Source organism: Equus caballus, chromosome 5 (assembly GCF_041296265.1).
Source record: "Equus caballus isolate H_3958 breed thoroughbred chromosome 5, TB-T2T, whole genome shotgun sequence".
Taxonomy (NCBI): Eukaryota; Metazoa; Chordata; class Mammalia; order Perissodactyla; family Equidae; genus Equus; species Equus caballus.
The window spans coordinates 29,154,088-29,174,226 of NC_091688.1; the positions used below are offsets into that span (position 1 = coordinate 29,154,088).

General features: G+C 39.2%; 1 protein-coding gene and 1 long non-coding RNA gene across 3 annotated transcripts in view; both read left to right on the plus strand.

Moving 5' to 3' along the window:
• The window catches only part of TMCO1 (transmembrane and coiled-coil domains 1), a 67,661-nt gene extending 63,296 nt beyond the window's left edge, over positions 1-4,365 (plus strand). For both annotated transcript variants that reach the window (XM_014739651.3, XM_070267897.1), the window contains one exon: positions 3,669-4,365. In XM_014739651.3, the coding sequence (XP_014595137.1) occupies positions 3,669-3,767 (99 nt within the window). In that variant the 3' untranslated portion in view covers positions 3,768-4,365. The remainder of the gene's footprint in view (positions 1-3,668) is intronic.
• A 13,165-nt stretch (positions 4,366-17,530) lies between these two features.
• LOC138924247 (uncharacterized) lies at positions 17,531-18,276 on the plus strand. The gene is made up of 2 exons (XR_011439076.1): positions 17,531-17,807; positions 18,094-18,276. It is a non-coding gene; the product is annotated as an uncharacterized lncRNA (long non-coding RNA).
• The last annotated feature ends 1,863 nt before the right edge of the window (positions 18,277-20,139 follow it).

Below are 20,139 nucleotides of genomic sequence, written 5' to 3' on the forward strand. Positions count from 1 at the left end.
ATATAAAAGTTACATTTGCACTATACTGTAAGTCTATTAAGTGTGCAATGGCATTATGTCTAAAAATACAATGTGCACACCTTAATTAAAAAATGATTTATTGCTAAAAAATGCTAACCGTCACCTGAGCCTTCAGTGAGTCCTAGTCTTTTTGCTGGTGGAGGGTCTTTTGTAAAAAAACACAGTATCTGTGAAGCACAATAAACTAAATCTTGCTAATTAATTAGGACTGGAAAATTGGAGGAGAATTAAGAGAGTATTGGAAAGTAGTCAGGTCAGGTTCAATGGATGAGGGTGTTGAAGGCGATAAAGGAGATAATATATATAAAAGTACTTGCTACACGGTGCGATGCTCAGCAAGTATTTATTGAATTACAGCCTGACAGTTGGATCTCCTTTTCCTTATCTGCATATAAGAATAATAATAAACTTGCTTCATTGAGTTGTTGTGAGGATTAAATGAGAACATACATGTAAAGTGCTTAGAACAATGCCTAGCACTTGAGATACCACTGGCAAAAATATTTGTCTTTATTTTGAATTATCCTGTTTAGCAGTATTTCAAAAAGTTAGAGACAGGGAATGAGAAAGGAGTATACAACTATTATTAATACAACTATTATTTTTCCATATATTCTTACAGTCTTTATAAGCACTTTTTGTCTACTTTATTTTTTAGAGCAGTTTTAGGTTCACAGCAAAGTTGAATGGAGGTACAGAGCTTTGCCACATATCCCCTATCCTCCACTTACCTCCTATCACCCACCTATCCCCTATGCCCTAGATATGCACCGCCTCCCCAACTATCAACACCCTGCACCAGAGTGGTACATTTTTTACAGTCAGTGGACCTACCTTGACACATCATTATCATCCAAAGTCCGTAATTTACATTAGGGTTCGCTCTTGGGGTTGTACATTCTATGGGTTTTGATTTATATACATTTATTCACTTAACAATATAACTTGTGTATTTTTCTATGGTGTACTCACACACAGTCTTCATAATTGTAATTCTTTTTTATAAGCCAGACCTGCTACAAGATTTTTTACTCCTGAGATAAAGATCTGTGAGAGAGGGGGTTTAATAGAGGGAAACTGTACTTTGACTTAAGTCGGTTCACATTCTGCCTTGTAACCTCTCTCTGCCTCAACCTTCTCATCTCAAAAGCAAGGATAACTAAGGAGATATCTAGTCCTATTTGCAAACTTTAAAGTGCATAGAAATGTACGATGTTATTACTACTGTGGACAGAATAGTGACCTCCAGTCTTTTACCTAGGTCTTTTGCATCTTGAGACCATCAGTTAGTTCCTCCATGTATTTTAGAGGAAAAGACTTCACTGACAGAGAAGCAGGGGAAATTTTATCTAAGAAAAACTATCATAAGACCTAGGTTTATTTGTGATACTATAGGAATTTAAACTGTTTAGAATTTCACTAAAGGATAAGATTGCATGCAGCAAAGGCAGAGCATTTGTATTAAAGTACAAATACTTGAGTGATGTAACTTTGTTAAACTTAATTTAGTGTTTCCAAAGGGAGCCTGTGACAAGGAGAACAAAGTATAGAGCTGCTTGAATTTCCATGAAATTCGGCCTCGGCTAACTAAAATGCCTTCGTTTTAACATTTATGTTGCTGCTGTGGTTGTTGCTGTTAGAGCTGTTTCCCATCTAGAGCAGTGGCTAGTGTTCAGTAGTCATTTATCTGTTTTTAATTCATAACTCAGACTAGCAACAGTCTGCCCTTTCAGTCTGCCCTTCAAAACATTTCCTGTTTTTCTTTCAGTTGTCTTTAAATCACAGTAAACCTGTAATTTAAAGGGCATCAGAGGTTTTTACACGGGTCTTTATCTCTAAAATGATAAGGGCTCACTTAATTGACCCCGTCTCTACAGAATAATGGAGCAATGATCCCTTGTATATTTTGTCTAGACTGTGTTATTGTGTTTGTTAACTAGACAAATGTATTTATCAGCAGCTATCTGTAATGTCTTATTATTTAAAATGTTATCTTTAAAGCAATTTCCCATAATGCCTTGCTTAATGCTGGATACCATTGTATGTGGTCGGTAAATATGTACTGATTATATAAAAGAAATTGGAACTCAGTGACATTATATTATTTGGTCTTCTTTTTGCTTTCTTTGTGCAATGGATTTTTAGAGGTGAGCATAAAGGAGCTATTTTTATTATAAAAGTAATACAGACATCTTCAGCTTTACTAAGGAGAAGTAGCCTGATCTACTAATGTTTGATTTGTCTTCTTACCTTGTTTTCAGATTTCTTTTTAATGTAAGGCATGAGCTATAGTATTGTAGCTCATATTATTCATTGAATGAATAAATAAATGTAAATAAATATAATTTAAATGAGTTCTTAAAGTTGTATCTTCATATTTAAATATTTGGTTGTATTCTGACAGAGTATATCTCAGAAGTATGAACGCTCACATCTATAACACTCATCATTCTTAATGATGAAGGATTGGGGGAGTGTATACTTCAGAGAAGCCTGAATATGAGTATTTTCACAGTGCCTTAGGTACAGTAGGTACTCAATAACTATTGAATGAATGAATGCATACATGCTCATCTTCCTACTGTGGGGGGGGAGTTTGTTCTGAAGACCATAACTTTAATGTAGGAAGTACTGTGTAAGACAACCCATTAGATTAAGAATCAAAACACATAGGTTTTAATTCTAACTCTGCTTTTCATTTAACTGTTTAATTTTGGACAAGCCATCATACTTTTCCAAGTTTTAATTGGAATTCTCCAATATAAAATGAAAGAATTGAGCAAGACTAATTAGATGATCTTTAAGGGTTTTCCCTCTTGTAAATGCTGTACAAAATCTTAACAACTGACCTTTACTTAACCTCTCCACGGTCATAAACCTTTCCCTTCCCTCTTTAAAGGATGCCGATGAATCCCTACATCACACTGTCCCCTCATGACTGTTCTTTAGTACGCCTACACCTGTCTGCTTCCGCCAGTTGAGTCATTGCCTTCCAAGAGCCGCTTGTGTTTATCCCTAAAATGTTTATGCTAGTTCTATTTGTTGTTGTATTTATGTAATTTAATTTAATTTATAGTTACTGATGAAATCTGACTATAAAAATAGTTTTCTGAAAACTAGTTTAATAAAAGTAAGTTTCTAAAAAAAAAAAACTATTGAATTAGATGTGAGACAATTGAAAAAGATGAGGAGACGTATTAAAAATCTAGGATTTTGGACTCAGATTGCTTTGTAAGAGCCTAAGTTCTCTCACCACTTTGAAGACATTGAAACTGAATATTTCAGTTTCAGCTTCAGATGGTTCCGTAATGACTAAGTCCAGCCAGAAGACCCATACTCAAAGAAAAGGCCCTGCTACAAGAAATAGCTACTGAATGTACTTTATATGTTTTTGTTATTATGATTCTCCACTGTACAAAATCAGCTTCTTTGGTTAATAGACCAATGTCCCATCAGAGGACAGCAAGAGGGATTCTACTGCTCTGTGGTCTCCGTAATGTTTTAGGCCTTTTAAAAAATAACACAGTAGTAATCATTCTGTTTTGTTCATTTTAATTTGTATGGCTTTTCTTCATATGAGATTGCTGTAAAATACTCTTCCCTATATCTCATATTAAAACCCAACTCTTATTCTGTTTTTTTCACAGAATATCCAGAAGATTCTTGGCCTTGCCCCTTCGCGAGCAGCCACCAAGCAGGCAGGTGGATTTCTTGGTCCACCACCACCTTCTGGAAAGTTCTCTTGAAATCAAGAAGAACCGTATAATTCTTGTCATTCTTTTTAGACATTCAAATCAGACTGGCAACTATTTGGTAGCAAGAGCCATAGGCAGCCTTAGCACATGGGCAACCTTCTAATTTTGAGTTATTTCTAGACTTTTTTGGTATGATTCAAATAAGGATGGTACCCAACAAACATGACAGTGCTTTGGGTCACAGATTAATTTTTATTAAATAAGTGTCTTGATTAGATAAGTTCAGCTGATATTTATGTAATGAGAAACAAATAGCATCTTTCTTGCTTTGCTTACATGAATATTTTCTGTGGGACTGACTCTCAAGTTTGCTGTGTGCCATGTACCGTGGAAGTTGGTTCTCCATGAGTATTTAGAGATCTGGAGGACAAATTTGTTTATGTAACTCTTAATTGGAACTATTTGTTGTGTGTTTTTCTTCAAGCCAAATATATGACCCAAAATCAATAAAGAGGCCAAAATTTTAGCTATTTCATCTACAACGAGAGATCTGTTTTGTTTTACCATGTTTCTAGATACATGTTTTTAGTAATCTGGACATGAGGGTAAACATTGGCCAGGAAGGGCTAAAATAAAAGTTTTTAATGTACTATTTTATCATACTTGTCTCATATACTCAAAACACAAGGTTGTTCTATTATGGGAATTGGGAAGCATGAGGGAAAAGGAAAATAATAACTCAGGGGAATATAAAAATGAGGATCTTCCAGCAGTTCCCTTCATACCCTAGGACAATCTATTGGATTCTTGCAAAGGGACTCTTAGTTCTCCCTTGGAAGCAAGGTTAGAGTCATGTGGTTAATCTTGTGGAGTTTCCTTTTAGTCACAGTGGCTTTCAGTCCCTGCTATGCCCCTTTTGTAAAGGATGAGAGGATATGTGTACCATCATCTTCCCTCCTAGTCCATGGAATTGGAAATCCTATATGGAGTGATAACTCTTGTAATAAATATAGATATTTATCAGTAGTCTCCTTAGATGCGTCTGTTCTACTAGTGAGAAAAGACACATTATTTGCAAAATAACAACCATTACTGACAGAAAACTTCTCAACAGCATAAAGGCCAGAAGACATTGGGATAATATCTTCAAAGCTGAGGAAAATAATCCTCAACCTAGAATTTTATGCACAGCTAAACCATAAGATTGGGGCAAAACTGGGAGCAGTATTTTCAGAGCTACAAAATCCAAGGTAATTGAATTATTATTTTGTCAGGGACAAAAAAGAATACCAGGGGGAAGGTGTGGGATATAAGAGACAATGGTTAACACAGAAATTGATAAAATATATAGATAAATTTAAGTATTTTATGGATTATCTAGTTTAAGGATTATCTTGAGACAACACCATAAGGTAACTACTGTTCTTATCCTCATTTAAAAGACGAAGAAACTGAGGCAAGAGAGGTCAAGTAACTTGTTCGACATCGCTTAGCTAATGAGTGGCAGAGTCAGGATTTGAACCCAAGCACTCTAAAGTCATATAGTCCTGGCTCTCAAATGCTGTGTCCTATTACAGCCTCCTCATAGGGATGTGGTGACTCTCCTCCCACCACCTTCCCTTATGTCCTTAGCTAGAGCACGTGAGCTCTAAAGTTGAGGCTTTGTCTCATTTGTTGTCCTTGTTTCCTCAAAGCGGTCGCATGGGAGGGAACACAGCAAAAGCTCAATAAAAGCAGATGAGATGGAACAGAAATCCCTATTTCAAGGGTCCTTTTATCAGAAAGGATGCCTGATGATGGATGGTGATGATTTCTAATGGTCTTTTCTCCATGTCATTGACTATTCCAGGCAAAATAATAATTAAAGAATGACAATCATGATAACAATGATGACAAAAATGATGGAATAGCTAAAATAAAGCATAAAAAGAGAAGGAACCCACTCAAAATTCTCCCATTACCTTTGTAAAGTGAGAATATTTGGTCCATCTTACCACCCACCCCCTAAGGTTTTGTGCTTTCTAATCACATTTCTTTTGGACTAGATCTTCATAAGGTATATTTCAGTGGAAGAGGGTGAATAAGAGGGAGGAGGAAAAAGGGAGAAGGAAGGAGGAGAGAGAACATCCTGTTCCTAAAAGGGCACAATAGCAGAAGAAATAAAGCTATCACATCATGAGAATGGAAACTCAAGGAGATATTAAAGGCTATGCAGCCTCACAATTAGTTTTCTTTTTAATTACTTGCCCTGGAAAATTTTCAAGACAATTTATTTAGGTAACACTCCAGATTCAGACCATCACTGAATTATTGGAGATGATATTTCAAGCCAGAGAAGCCTCTGAACATCTCTCAAAACACATGATTTGGCTACTTTGCCTATGTAAAGGATAGATTGTCCCCTTGCTAGTTTAAAAAAAAAAAAAGCAAGCATTATTAATGCCTGCATTAGGCTTCTCAGGTTGCACTCTATTCAGGTTGTATGTGGGATGCTGCCATAACATGGCTTGATGAGCAGTGCGTAGGTCAGTGCCTGGGATCCAAACCTGTGAACCCCGGGCCACGGAAGCAGAGCTCACGAGCTTAACCATTGTGCCACTGGTTAGAACACTTGTTAAAACACAGACAGCTGGGCTCCACCCCAGTTTCTGATTCCAGGTCTGTGGTGAAGCTTGAGAATTTGCACGTCTAACAAGTTCCAAGGTGATTGCCAACGCTGCTGGTCTGGAGGCTGCTGGTTTAGTTCCCCACCATGTCTCTCTCATTTCTTCCTTTGCAATTTATTTGTTGAAGAAATTGCATTGTTTACTCTGTAGAGTTTCCCTCAGTTTGGATTTTGCTGACTGCATGCCTGTTTTACATACTGTTGGTTGTCTCTTTTTGTAATGTTAGCAGCTTTTGCTTCATTAATTAATTAGAGATTGAAAAATGATGATACTCCAATTCTAGTATGTCTTCATTTATTAGGTAAAATACCGCTACAGATAGAAACTTCCCCTCCATCTGCTTTTTGGTTACAGAGTGGTAAGTTTTTTGGGAAAGGCAGAATAAATGCATGATTGTCTGGTATTCAAAATAATGTTGTTCACTAGTATCCTCCAATGGTGAACAGTTTCTCTGTGTGTCTGCTGGCAGTTCATAGATTTAAACATGATTCACTTCAGTTCACTGATATTATTTTTCTTGTGGATGCTCAAATTGTCCCATTTTTAGCCAGTGAGAGGCTCTTTAAGTTGGCTCCTGGGTCCATTTCACATAACTCTAGTTGTCATTGGTAACATCCTTGCTAAGTGATATGACAAGATGTTCCAAAGCCATCTCGTATTTCCTGCCTGACCTGAAAGCAACACTTTCTTCAAGAAGGCCTGATTCTTTTTACTGGGAAATGGTCTTTGGAGACTGCAATCAGAGCACTAGGGATGTTCATTGAGACTGCGTTACTGAGTTTCCAGGCCTTTTTTGTGGACTAAGATAGGTAATGTGTTTTGTTGTTGTTTTAAGATAAAATATATCGTGAATTTATACCGATGCTTTACTCTCCAGTTAAATTCAGGGCTATGGAGTTTTTACTTATTTTCTTTGATCTGTGTCTCTTTTCTCCCATGCTAAGATTTCCAGTTTTCAGTACCAGGAATGGTAGAATATCACATAATCCCACAATATCCACCCAAAGCCTCAGAATTTCAATACTAACATTTCTACGAAGCATATGGCTACTGAACATAGTCTAAGGGTTTTTGAGGGTTTTTTTCTTTTTGATTGGCACCTGAGCTAACATCTATTACCAATCTTTTCTTTTTCTTTCCTTCTTCTCCCCAAAGCTCCCCAGTACCTAGTTGTATATTCTAGTTGTGAGTGCCTCTGGTTGTGCTATGTGGGACGCCGCCTCGGCATGGCCTGATGAGTGGTGCCATGTCCATGCCCGGGATCCGAACTGGCAAAACCCCACGCCACTGAGGCGGAGCACGAGAATTTAACCACTCAGTCACAGGGCCAGCCCCTGGGAGGTTTTTTTGTATTCTTTAAGATCCATCCTGTTCTGGGTTCACAGTCAGATTACTGAGATGTCAAGTTACCTGGAATAGTTTCCTCTTTGAGTTTATGCCACCAACTGGATATACATTTACATTTGTTTTCAATTTTTAGGGCATGCTCTTTAATTTTACCTTATAATTATAAAAGTCACATATAATGTTTTAATGTGTTTCTAGGCTAGCCCACAAAGGCATATTTAACCTCCCTAGGGATGGGCACCCGACTACCCATTATCATACATCCTTAGTGGGTGTAACCCCACTCATAAGCCCCCAGATGTATGGAAAGATGGGCAGGTACAGAATATTACCACAAACAATTTTATTTTAAGTCAATAGTGGGGGTGGCAGGAGGTGACATTGCTTTCTTATTCTTCCCCACGCTTGTTGGATAAAGGGAGGAGACCCAGTGAGAAGAGAATACCACAGGGAGACATCACCACCACCAGTTCATTCAGGTCCCCATCACTGTCCCTCTAGTTTCCCTGCAGTAGCCCCCCAGGTAGTCTTTACTCTGATCCGTCACCATCCTCTCATGGCAATAATCTTTCTAAAATATAAGTCTAATTGTGTTGCTCCTCCGAGAAAAGTTGTCCAGTGGCTCCCAGTAGCCTTTAAGTAAATTTAAACTTCAGCACAGAAAGACATCCCAGTCTGGGATCAATCATCCAGCCTCTCTCCACCCCCGCTCCCTGTAATCCCAGGCTCTGGCAAGCAGATTTATTTTGAAAATTCTGCATTTTTCATGTTCTTTTGGACTTTACTACCTTTGTTTTCTCTACCTGAAAGATTCTTCCTCTTATTTGCCTGATTTTCTCCTATTACCTTCTCAACTCGGCTCGAGCATCACTTCCTCATAAAAGTTTTCCCCCACCTTTGCATGCCTGGGGTAAGTTTCTCCTCCCTGTGTCTCTGTTGAGCTTTTCATATGTGAGTCACTTGTTAAAAATGAACACGTCTCTTCACTTCCTGCGCCTCCATTGCCTCCTCTGGAAAATGGGCTTAATGCTCCAGTCAGAATTCCCTTATGCAACATCCACTTCTCCGAGTCTTCAGAGGGGTCCTCTCAGTTCTCTCAAGAGCATGCTGCCTCACGCCCACGGCGCACCGGAAGCTCCCGGCCGTGCTTATGCACTGCAGCTCCCACCAGTGAACTGTATAACTTTACTTGTTTTACTTGTTAGTTTTAATTATATAAAGTGACTAAATGTTATGTAAATTCGTGGAATATGAATGCAAAAAGAGAATTGTTTCTATAAAAACTAATTTGAATAGTTTGGAATGACTCAATAAAAATAAGTTGCTAAAAATAATTGCTTTGACTTATATGTGGGTGAAATAAGAGACTGAAAAAAGTAATAAAAATTTAGAAAGATTCAGCACTCATGTCCTTTCTTAGTGTTTTAGTTCATACTCCACATTAAAGAAACCAAAATTGGAAGTCAGATTTTGCTTTTAAATTTTGATTTTGATTTAAAAACATTTTATTTTAGGAAAGCATCCCCCATAAAATATGAAATTTTCATCATCACAAATTCTGTTTAAATTGTTCCAAAGCCCCCCGGTACATAGTTGTGTATTTTTAGTTGTGGGTCCTTCTAGTTGTGGCATGTGGGACACCACCTCAGCATGGCCTGATGAGCAATGCCATGTCCGCACCCAGGATTTGAACAGGCGAAACCCTGGGCCACGGAAGCGGAGTGCGCAACCAACCACTCGGCCACAGGGCTGGCCCCTAAATTCTTCCAATTTTTGAAAGCTGTGAGTTTCTAATGTTTGATTCTGTTGTATTACTGCTAAACATTATGCATGGAAAACAAAATAAAGATAAGGATTCATTAGAATAAATGAGCTAGTCATGATGAGTCAAGAAAAAAAAAAAGAGGTGATACATTTTGGGTTTAGTGTTTGCAGAACAAAACCAGTGGGACGCCAAACAATAGACTCAGACTCAAGCAAAAAGCCTTGGATCTGCATCAAAAGTGAATGGGTATGTATTTGTGTGTTTTAAGTTAAAAGTGTCTGAAACACACATGAATTTTGTGTGTGATTCTACTCTGTGATTGACTTTTTAGATTAACCTGCAAATTACTGACTCCAGTCACATAAGCTAAATGGGGTTTTCCCTCATAGAGTTTTTGATGGATTAGATAAAGCAATCAATACTGTGCCTGGCATCCGGAAAGCATTTGATCTTAAAATACAGCAATCCTATAAGGTAGATAGGATTTTTTTTTATTATGCTGATTTTACATTATGATAAATCAGGTTCTGAGATTTTAATTGGTGTATCCAACATCAAACACCAGTAAGTGGCAGAACCAGGAAAAACTCAGATCCTTGGGTTTCAGGGTCCATACTCCTGTTGTAGCGCCCAGTAGGGCTGACTCCATTGGGACTACAGTGGGAAACTCCTGAACTGGACTCCTATCTGGACTTGTTACCGTGGATGCAGGATGTCTTCATGTAAGACACATTGGGATCTCCAGGGAGTCTCAGTTAAATGACTGTCACTGTCTCTATTATCTCTATTTTCAGAAAACTTCCCCACATCCCTGTTTCACCATCTGAATGGTATAGATTAACAAGACTTTTTGAATCTTGGAAAAAATTTAAAAATTATTCAATCAGGAAATTCTCCAGCTTTCCTCAGATGAGTGTGGAAAAGGACAAATGTAAGTCTTCTAAGAGGTGATATTTTGAATGGGTGCCTTCTGAAGATGGAGGCTAAACACATTTTTTAATCTAGAAAATTATATTTGGATCCAAGGCTCATCTGGCTGTTCATGAATATAATTAAAGGCCTTTTTTCACACAAGTAGTTTTTAGGTTTATCATTAATTACTCCAACTATTCGCTGAACAGAGTCAATTCAATCATAAACAGACATCATATCAAGAAGGTTGAAAAAGTGTGAAACTAGCTTGATTTGGTGACAGAGTGTTCCATTCTAGAGAAAATTTTACATTTTTAAGCAAGATAGACAATACTTTAGAGCAGTGGTTTTGAAATTTTTTTGACCACAACCCATGATAAGGAATATGTTTCATTGTTGCAACCCAGATACAGAAGTTTCATGAACCAATATTTACCTCCTATATGCACTCTATTCTATTTCATTTTTTAAAAAAAATTTGGTAATGATCCACTAATTTTACCACCCACTAATGGATTGTGCCAGGTATTTTGGGGGGGAAAAAAAACTATTCTAGAGAGGGAAAGATCTCTTTGGAAGTTGAATTCAGAAATTTGGCTGAAGTCAAATTTGGGGCAATAGAGAACACTGCTCATATTAGATTGGTGGACTTATCTAAGACTTGGACTACATTATTTTTTTTTTTTGAAATTTTATTTTATTTTATTTTTTTAAGGAAGATTAGCCCTGAGCTAACTGCTGCCAATCCTCCTCTTTTTGCTGAGGAAGACTGGCCCTGAGCTAACATCCGTGCCCATCGTCCTTTACTTTATACATGGGATACCTGCCACAGCATGGCTTGGAGAATGGTGCCATGTCTCCACCCAGGATCCGAACCAGCGATCCCCAGGCTGCCAGAAGCTGAATGTGCGCACTTAACTGCTGCACCACCAGGCTGGTCCCTGGACTACATTATTTTAATAAATGGAAAACTGAGTTCTAAAAATGAAGTTCAACAATTGGTTTTCTAGAAAAGCATTAGCCAGGAGTATGACTTCGTTCCTGAAATATGCTGGAATGGTACTTTTTGGAAGACCAGAAAACACTAAGAACCTGACATTAGTATAAGGATATAATTGCGGACATTCATTCACCTGCCCCCCAAGCATGTGTATGCAAGACCCTGGGCTAGAGCAGAGTGGACACAAAGGAGAGTTGAGTAGGATTCTCTGCTCAAAAAACTTACAGCTAGTGGCTACTGTGAGCATCAGTTTCCTTATCTAACAAAGGAAGATGACAATTCCTGCAGCAACCTGCATACTCATAAAATTGTGAAGACAAAATGAGAACAATATATATAAAGATACTTTGTAAATCATCAGGGACATTACTAAAAAGAGTTGAACAGTAAAATGTTGAATTGCTTTGTTTCTATATATACTAAGCAATCATTTGACAATATTTTTCTTTTTTCCCCTTTACTCATCAATTTATAATGGCTCTAGGTTGTAGCTAGAAGATTATTTTTCTAAAGTTCATTTGTCTGGAAGCTTAAATTTTAAGTAAAATCTTGCTGATAAAGTGCTAGATTTACAGATGAACAAATTTCATTTTCTTCTAGTCCTGGTTGTACCCATGTCCACTGGATAATTTAATTAAAAATCATATCTTCCAATAAATAATATAATAAAAATAATATTAAAAAAATATAATAATAAAATCGATTTCCTGCTTATCTCAGTAGATAGGGTTTATTGATGCACAGTAAAGATTAAAAAGCACCCAGAAGACTTCAAAATAACATGAAGTACTATTACGTCTGCTCTCAAAAAATTACATGACTACAGATGTAGAAGTCATGATCTCTATAACTCTAATAAGACTCGATCCTTTAAATTTCTAACAGTATGAATATCACCTCCCCATTGTATTTTTCTCGGTCACATCATAGCAACTCAACAGCACCAGGCTGGGTGCAGGGATTAATAATACATAGTCAATATCCTCTAGAAGAAGGATGACAACATTAATGATTGTGGTGTCTATTGCAATAGAGGTAGCTACACAGAAAGAAAGTATTGATTCTGTTTGGGAAGGATATGGGGTACTGGTCAGCAAAAATCAGTAACACAAAACCCTTGCTTTCAAGGAACTTAAAGTATAGATGGGGCAACATTTGAATGAATCAACAAAGGATGGTAAGTAGAGATGATGTTATGTGTTATAGGAGCATAGAAGAGGATATCTAACAGAGGTCCAAGAAGGGTTTCTGAAAGAGATGACGAGTCAAATTATTGGAGTTGACTGATAAAAAGTTGGAAGAAAAGCATTGGAGACAGAAAGAATAATGTACGAAAAAGAAAGGAGGCAAGAAACAAAGTAGGTGAGGATGACTGGAACACTGGGGTCTCATGGGGAATTGGCAAGCCGTGAGACCTATTCATGATAAGGTAAGGGGTTTGGTTTGAAATCTCCAAGAAGCCACTGATTCCAAGCAGAGAAGTGGCATGATCAGATTTACATTGTAAGATCACTTTGGTGGTAAAGTGGACATAGATTAGAAAAGGCAAGCTTTTGGACAGGTTAGGAGGCCATCTATTCACCAAATATTTTTTAAGCATCTATTGCCAGGGGATACTGTGTCACAAAAAATGTACATAATTACCATTTCATAGAGTTCCAATCTGGTGGGGAAAGTAGAAGTCAAACAAATGGTCAGAAAAATGAACACATAATTACAAAAATTAAGTATTGTAAATAATCATTTTAAGAGAATCTGACAGTGCGACTGTAGTATATTTCTGCTGTTATTGACTGCCCAATATACTTTCTTCCTTCTGAAAACAGTTTCTTTTGAGGAACCATAGCACCTCCATGTGGTGTATCATGTTACATTGTCCTTTCTTCCTAAAAGGTGGGCATATAACCAAGGCTGGCCAATTACCATGCTGTGCCCTCCTGGCCCCGGTGATTGGGCTCCATGCTGGGCACAGGGTCAAACAAAACCAGTCAGGAACTACTCTGATATTTGATTTGTGGATACTAGGAAAAAGAGGGCCTCTCATCCTTTGAATCAAGAGTCATAATCATATAAGCTTGAACCATCTTTCCTGATAAACGTAGAGAACCAGAGAATCAATCCAATAAACATACGGAAGTAGAGCAGAGGGAGAGAAAGAGACCTTTGACAACACTGTTTGAGGCCCTAGATGTAAAGATGCCTAAAGTTGAAGCCACCTTTGAACTTCCCAGGTACACAGAAAGGAGTACAGGAGGAAGAGGAAATCTGAGCTCAAAGTGTTGGCAGGGCCTCCCTCTGAAGATGCGAGGGAAGGGTGTGTTCTGGGATTTTCTCCACCTTCTGACAGTTTCTTGGCTTGTGGCAGCGTAACTCCAATGTTCATGTGGTGTTCTCCCTGTGTGCCTGTCTGTCTTTGTGTCTAAATTTCTCCTTTTTATAAGGACACAGTTCTGTTGCATGAGGGCCCACCCTAATGACCTCATTGTAACTGGAATATCTCTGTAAAGACCCAATCTTCAAATAAGGTCACAGTCTGAGGTACTGTGAGTTAGGACTCCAACATATCTTTTTTCAGGGGGACACAATTCAACCCATAACACTTCGCAACTCAAAGTAAAACCCTAAGTCTTTTGTAAGAATTTACAAAACCCTGTAAGATGTGTCCATTCCCCCATTCCTTCCTCCCCTTCTCCACAACCTCTCCTTACTCTCTGACGGCATCTTCTGCTGTTCTCTCTCTGTCATTCACTCTCATCCCGACACAGGGACTTCCAGGCTGTTCCTCTGGTGCACCAAGCACACTCTATCTCAGGGCCTTTGCATTTACTTTTCCCTCTGCGTGAAAAAGTCTTCCCCTAGATTTCTGCATGGATCTCTCCATCATCTCTTTCAGGTCTTGGCTCAAAGGTCATGTCAGTAAGGCCTCCTCTGGCCCCTTTATTTAAAATACTCCACATTCAGATCATTCTAGCACTCTATCATTTGCCTTGCTTTACTTGTCTCCATAACACTTTCTGATGTACCATAACACTTTCTCTTAACACATTCTGATCTACCATATAGTTTTCATATTAATTTACTAATTTATTAATCTGTCTCTTCCCACTAGAACAGTCATGTACCACATAATGATGTTTCAGTCAACAATGGACCACATATAAGATGGTGGTCCTATAAGATTGGTACCATATAGCCTAGGTATGTAGTAGGCTATACATACAGGTTTGTGTAAGTACACTCTATGACGTTCACACAATGACGAAATCACCTAATAGTGCATTTCTCAGAACATATCCCTGTCGTTAAGCGATGCCTGACTTTTTCTGCTTCATGAGGACAGAGATTTCAGACTATTTTATTCATTAATGTACCTTCAGCACCTGGAATAATGCCTGGTGTATGGTAAAGGCTTGATAAATATTTATTGAACAAATGAATGAATGGTCAGCAGTGTCAAATGCCACCGAAAGAAGTTACTAGGAAAGAGTTAGAAAAGCATTTGGCAATATGGAGCTTATTAATACCCTTATCCAAAGCAGCTTCATTAGCATGGTAGAGGTATTGCAGTGGATTAGGGAGTGAATGTGAGCTGAAAGAGTAAAGACAGCAGGTGTAGACAGCAGGTATGCTATTTTCCTAACAGCCTTGTTCTGAAGGAAGGAGAGATACAGGTGTTCATCTAGAGGGAGATGTGGGTAGGGTAGAAGGGGACTGTATTTTTAGATGAAAGGAACTTGGGTTTGTTTAAAGGCTGAAGAAGTAGCTTAACTAAGTCACTGAGCTGATGGGTGGCATCTGAGCCCATGGATTACCTGGGGCCACACAGCTAGGTCTCTCTACTGTGCACCTTAAAAGAGACTAGAAAAGGGGAGGGGCAAGAAGAGCTCTGTGGGGCTCGGCCCCTGCTCAGCCTCCTCTGAGTCAGTAATGAGACTACCTGGGGCCCTTGAAGCGTCCTCCCCACACTACTCAGGAGAGACTGGGAAAACGGAGAAGGAGAGTGCGAGAGGATGGCATCAGCCACTTCTCAGACTCAGTTCTGAAGCTGCATGGGGCCTACAGGGCAGCTTATCCACACTAGCAGCATCCACCTATTTTTCACTGCTTCCTCCACACCCATTGAGGGAAAAAAATACTCTTCTTCCCCTTTCCCTAACTTTCTTTTTTTTGGTGAGGAAGATTTGCCCTGAGTTAACGTCTGTTGCCAATCATCTTTTTTTTGCTTGAGGAAGATTGTCCCTGAGCTAACATCTGTGCCAGTCTTCCTCTATTTTTTCATATGTGGGATGCCACCACAGCATGGCTTGATGAGTGGTGTGTAGGTCTGCCCCCAGCATCCAAACCTGGGAACCCTGGGCTTCCAAAGCAGAGTGCATAAACTTAACCACTATGCCACTGGGCCAGCCCCCCTAATTTTCTGATGAACCTCTTCCTTGCTTAGGCAAACCTATTTTCCCACTGGCATGAAAAAGAGTGAAGGCTCTTGTTTTGCTGGGGCTTTTTTAAGAGCTAGGAAATTTTTTTGCAGCAGATGTCCAGCCTCTCCAATGCTCACTGGCTGGATCTGAGTCACACGCCCATCTCTAAATCCATCAGTGCCAGGGGGAACAAGACAACCCTGGTTGGCTTAGTCTACTCATGCTTTGCCCTGGTTATATGGAGGGAGTTAGACATTGGAGCAAAATTGGGGCTCTGCAAGCCTGGGGGAAGGAGAAATGGCTTTTGGGTAAGATACAAATATTAAGGGGTGTGGACAATGATTTAGAGAGGCCATTCAAGGTAGAATGGGCTGTCTCAGGGAAAATCAGGCCCTAGGTGGGTGGACAGCCTCTCTTATCCTCTAGCTTGCTGTTTGCTGCCACCTGGTGCAAGTATTTTTCCTTCTATCATGACCAAGTATCCAGCCTCAAGTATTGAGGCACAAGAAAAAGTAGCTTGGTGGGAAAGATTTTAAAAATACAGTAGGTATTGGAATCTGTGGACCTCATTCTTGAATTCCTTCTTTGTACTCTGGGTTTGCTTAATCAAGCTTTCTAACTTTATTCTCAGGCCCACTCAACCTACTGCTTAGGTGCGTGTGCCACCTAGTGATGGTCATCGGCCCTGCCTGCTCATTGGGAATGAAGTGCTTTGTTCTTGGAGGCACCCGTCCATCATACAAGGGAAGGGAGGCAGGGAAAGTGGACCACACACTGAGAAGATTCTAGAATGAGTACTCTCATAGGCCAACGGGAGCCTCCCTGTGGTTGAGCATGAAGACACAGACTTCATAAATGAACAGCAGGTGTTACATTTTTCTATTCCTAGACTCTCCTGGCTGTCCTCAAGCCTCTCAGTGTCCTTCCACGAAAAACAACAATCAAAAAGATTTGTTTCTCTCTTAACGTGGCAACTAACCTTAAAAATAGGAGAGCAAGAGAGCAGGCAGACCCAGAAGGGTCTCTCTGGCATACCTTTCTACCCCCTTGTCCCCCTCATCCTGCTTGTCTCCTCGCCATTGTCTTTCCTCTTATTGCCCAGCCCTCCTCCTCCCTAAACTCTGGGGTTTAGCTCTCCCCACCGAGGCCTCTGCAGCCCCAGGTCTTTGCTGAGACTCTGCTATATCCTCAATTTTATCATAGAATATCCCTGCCACTTTAACTGAAAACCTGACTTTCTCATGAGGGAAATATGTAGTTATGTAAATGTATCCGATCACACATGGAAATTCACAGCCTTCTTGAGCAGAGGCTGCTGTTTCCTGACTCTCTCAGGGAAATCTATCTGAGGACCAAGAGGCAGGGTTGACATGCTCTTAGTAACCCATTCCCTCGTCGTCTGTTTTTCAAAAAGTCTCTTCCTTTCAAATTTATATCATCGGTCTATAAAATCTTATCTCCCTTCTTAAAAATAACAATTTTTAAAAAGAAAGTAAAATATACACATGGTAAAAATACAAATATTTATAAAGGTATTTAAAAAAGCAAAAATCTATGTCTCTCTCCCCCATGCTGTCCTCATCCTCCTTCCTATACTGCTTATTCCAAAATAACCACAGTTAATACTTGGGTGTCTGTGATGGTCCATTTGTGTGTCAGCTTGGCTAGGCTATGGTGCCCAGTTATTTGGTCCAACACCATTCTAGATGTCCGTGTTCAGATATTTTTCAGATGCGATAAACATTATAATAAGGAGACTTTGAGTAAAGCAGAGGACCCTCCATAATGTGGCTGGAGCCTCATGCAAGCAGTTGAAGGCTTGAAGAGCAAAGACTGAGCTTTCCCAGATAAGAAGACATTTTCCTCCAGATCACAACCTAGAAAGTCTGCCTGAGTTTCCAGCTTGCTGCCCTGCAGAATTTGGAATCAAGACTGCAACATGAACTTTTACCTGAATTTCCCCCTGCCAAGCAGCACAATTGTGTAAGCCAATTCCTTAAAATCTCTCTCTCTCTCTCTGTCTATATAAACATATCCTGTTGATTCTATTTCTCTGGAGAACCCTGACTATTAGACTATTTGTGGTGGAGATGGGGAGCTGTCTCCCAAAATCCATACTTTGCTCTCCTAGTTAACTAACTATGAGTTGCAATTCAGTGTGGCCATGCAACAAAGTTCTTTCCACTGGTATGGGAAGAGAGGTGATATGGGCCACTTCCATGCCTGACCCATTACACCTTCTTGCTCTTTTTCTTTTCTGGATGACTAGCATGTTGACACTGAGAGCATCCTTGGAACTATGTGTTGAAGATGGCATCCTGGGGCCTTCAGTAACTATGTGGAGCAGAGCCCTTCCTCCTTGCCCTCGGCCCCACAAATCTTGAACATCCTAATCCAGATGCCCCTAGACTGTTAAGTAAGTTGTAAATAAATTTCTATTGTGTTCAAGCTATTACATTTTGGATTTGTTTAATAAACTAGTTTAACATACCCTGATTAACACAGAAATTGGTACCTTGAAGTGGAGTGCTATTTAAAACAAACATCTAAAATACAGGCTTAGTAAGATGCATAGCAAGAGGTTAGGAACTGATATCACTGGCTGAAAAGTGGAGTTTCATCTTATGCCATGGCAAAACATTGGTAGAACTGTTGCTGTGGTAATTTGAAAGGCAGACACAATTCCTATTGTGCTAGGGAAAGTGGCTAGAATGAGCCAGAATGTATGAATTAGCTAATGCTTGCTGTTTTTAGCTAGGTATTATGAGAAAGGGATGAGCTCAGACCAGAATCTAGTGGTTTGCAAGTAGAAGAAGGGAATAAAGAGACCAGAAATTTGGAATCTTGTTGATATTCAAAAGCCAACTGTTTCAAAAGCATAAATAGCAAGAGACAAGATTTGTAGCCTGAAGGCCTCTCATTAAGACATCTTAGTCAGACAAAGATCTCATCTCAGTCTTGCCCAATTGCATCACATGGTTTAAAGGCAACTGCTGCCAAATTGAGAAAGAGAAACGTAGTGGCAAGGAAGCAAAGTAATGAAACAGGCTTAAGGGTTCTGTCCAGAAAAGAACTCCAGGTGTGGCCCCTGGCACATGGAACTGGATAGAAGCAAGTAGATTAAAAGCCTTGTAAGCTTTTGAAGTGAGCATATTCCTGAAGAAACCAGAGGAAGCCTGGTCTAAAAAAAAGTCTTTGTTAAAATAAAACAAATCTTGGGCTCTCAATCTTTTGCAGTCATCAGGCTGTACAAGCTGAATAGTTCTTGAAGAAAGCATACTCCTTAGCACCCACTTTAGAATTTCTATTTATTACAGGTTTTTAGTATTTCAATCAGGATGTGTTTTAGTGTAGTTTTCTTAATGTCTCATCTGCTTGAAGTTCATTGAACTTCTTGGATTGGTAAATTTATAGTTTTCATGAAATTTGGAAAAATGTTGACCATTATTTCTTCAAATATTTTTTCTTTCTACCTCCCAATCCCACCACTTTTGAGGCTCCAGTTACATACATGTTAGATCACTAGATATTGCCCCACAGCCCACTAATGCTCTATTCACTGTCTTTTTCAGTCTTTTTTCTCTGTGTTTCATTTTGAGAGTCTTTACTGCTATGTCTTCAAAGCCACTAATCTTTTCTTCTACAGTATCTAATCTGTTAGTCCCATACAGTATATTTTTAAATTTCAGATATTTTGCTTTTCATCTCCAGAAGTTTGATATGAGTCTTTTATATATCTTCCATTTTCCTCCTCATGGTGTTCATGCTTTCCTCTACCTTCTTAAGCAATGGGTCCTCTTATAATAACTATTTTAACATCCCTATCTATTAATTCGGTCTGCTGTGTGGTTTCTGGGTCTTTGTTTTGACTGATTTTCCTCCTGGTTCTTTGCATGCATGATAATTTTTGATCGGCTCCTGGACATTGTGAATTTTACCTTTTTGGGTGCTGAACTTTGTTGTATTCCTTTAAACATCTGGGAGATTTTGTTCTGAGGCACAGATAAGTTATTTGGAATTGATTTGATCCTCTGAGGCTTGCTGTTAAGCTTTGTTGCAGCAGAGCAGCAGCTAGTCTGGGGCTGATTTGGCCCCACTCTTGAGGCAATATCCTTCTGAGGACCCTACACAGTATCTTATATTATAAGGTCTGTGCACTCTGGCTGGCGGGAACACAAACAATTCCCAGTCCCATATGAGCTCAAGGGATTTTTCTGTTATTCCTTTCTGGTGGGTTTTCCCTTGGTCCTGAGGACTTTCCTCAGTACTAGGTGCTACAGATCAGTACTCAGTCTTCAAATCAAGGGGTCTCCAA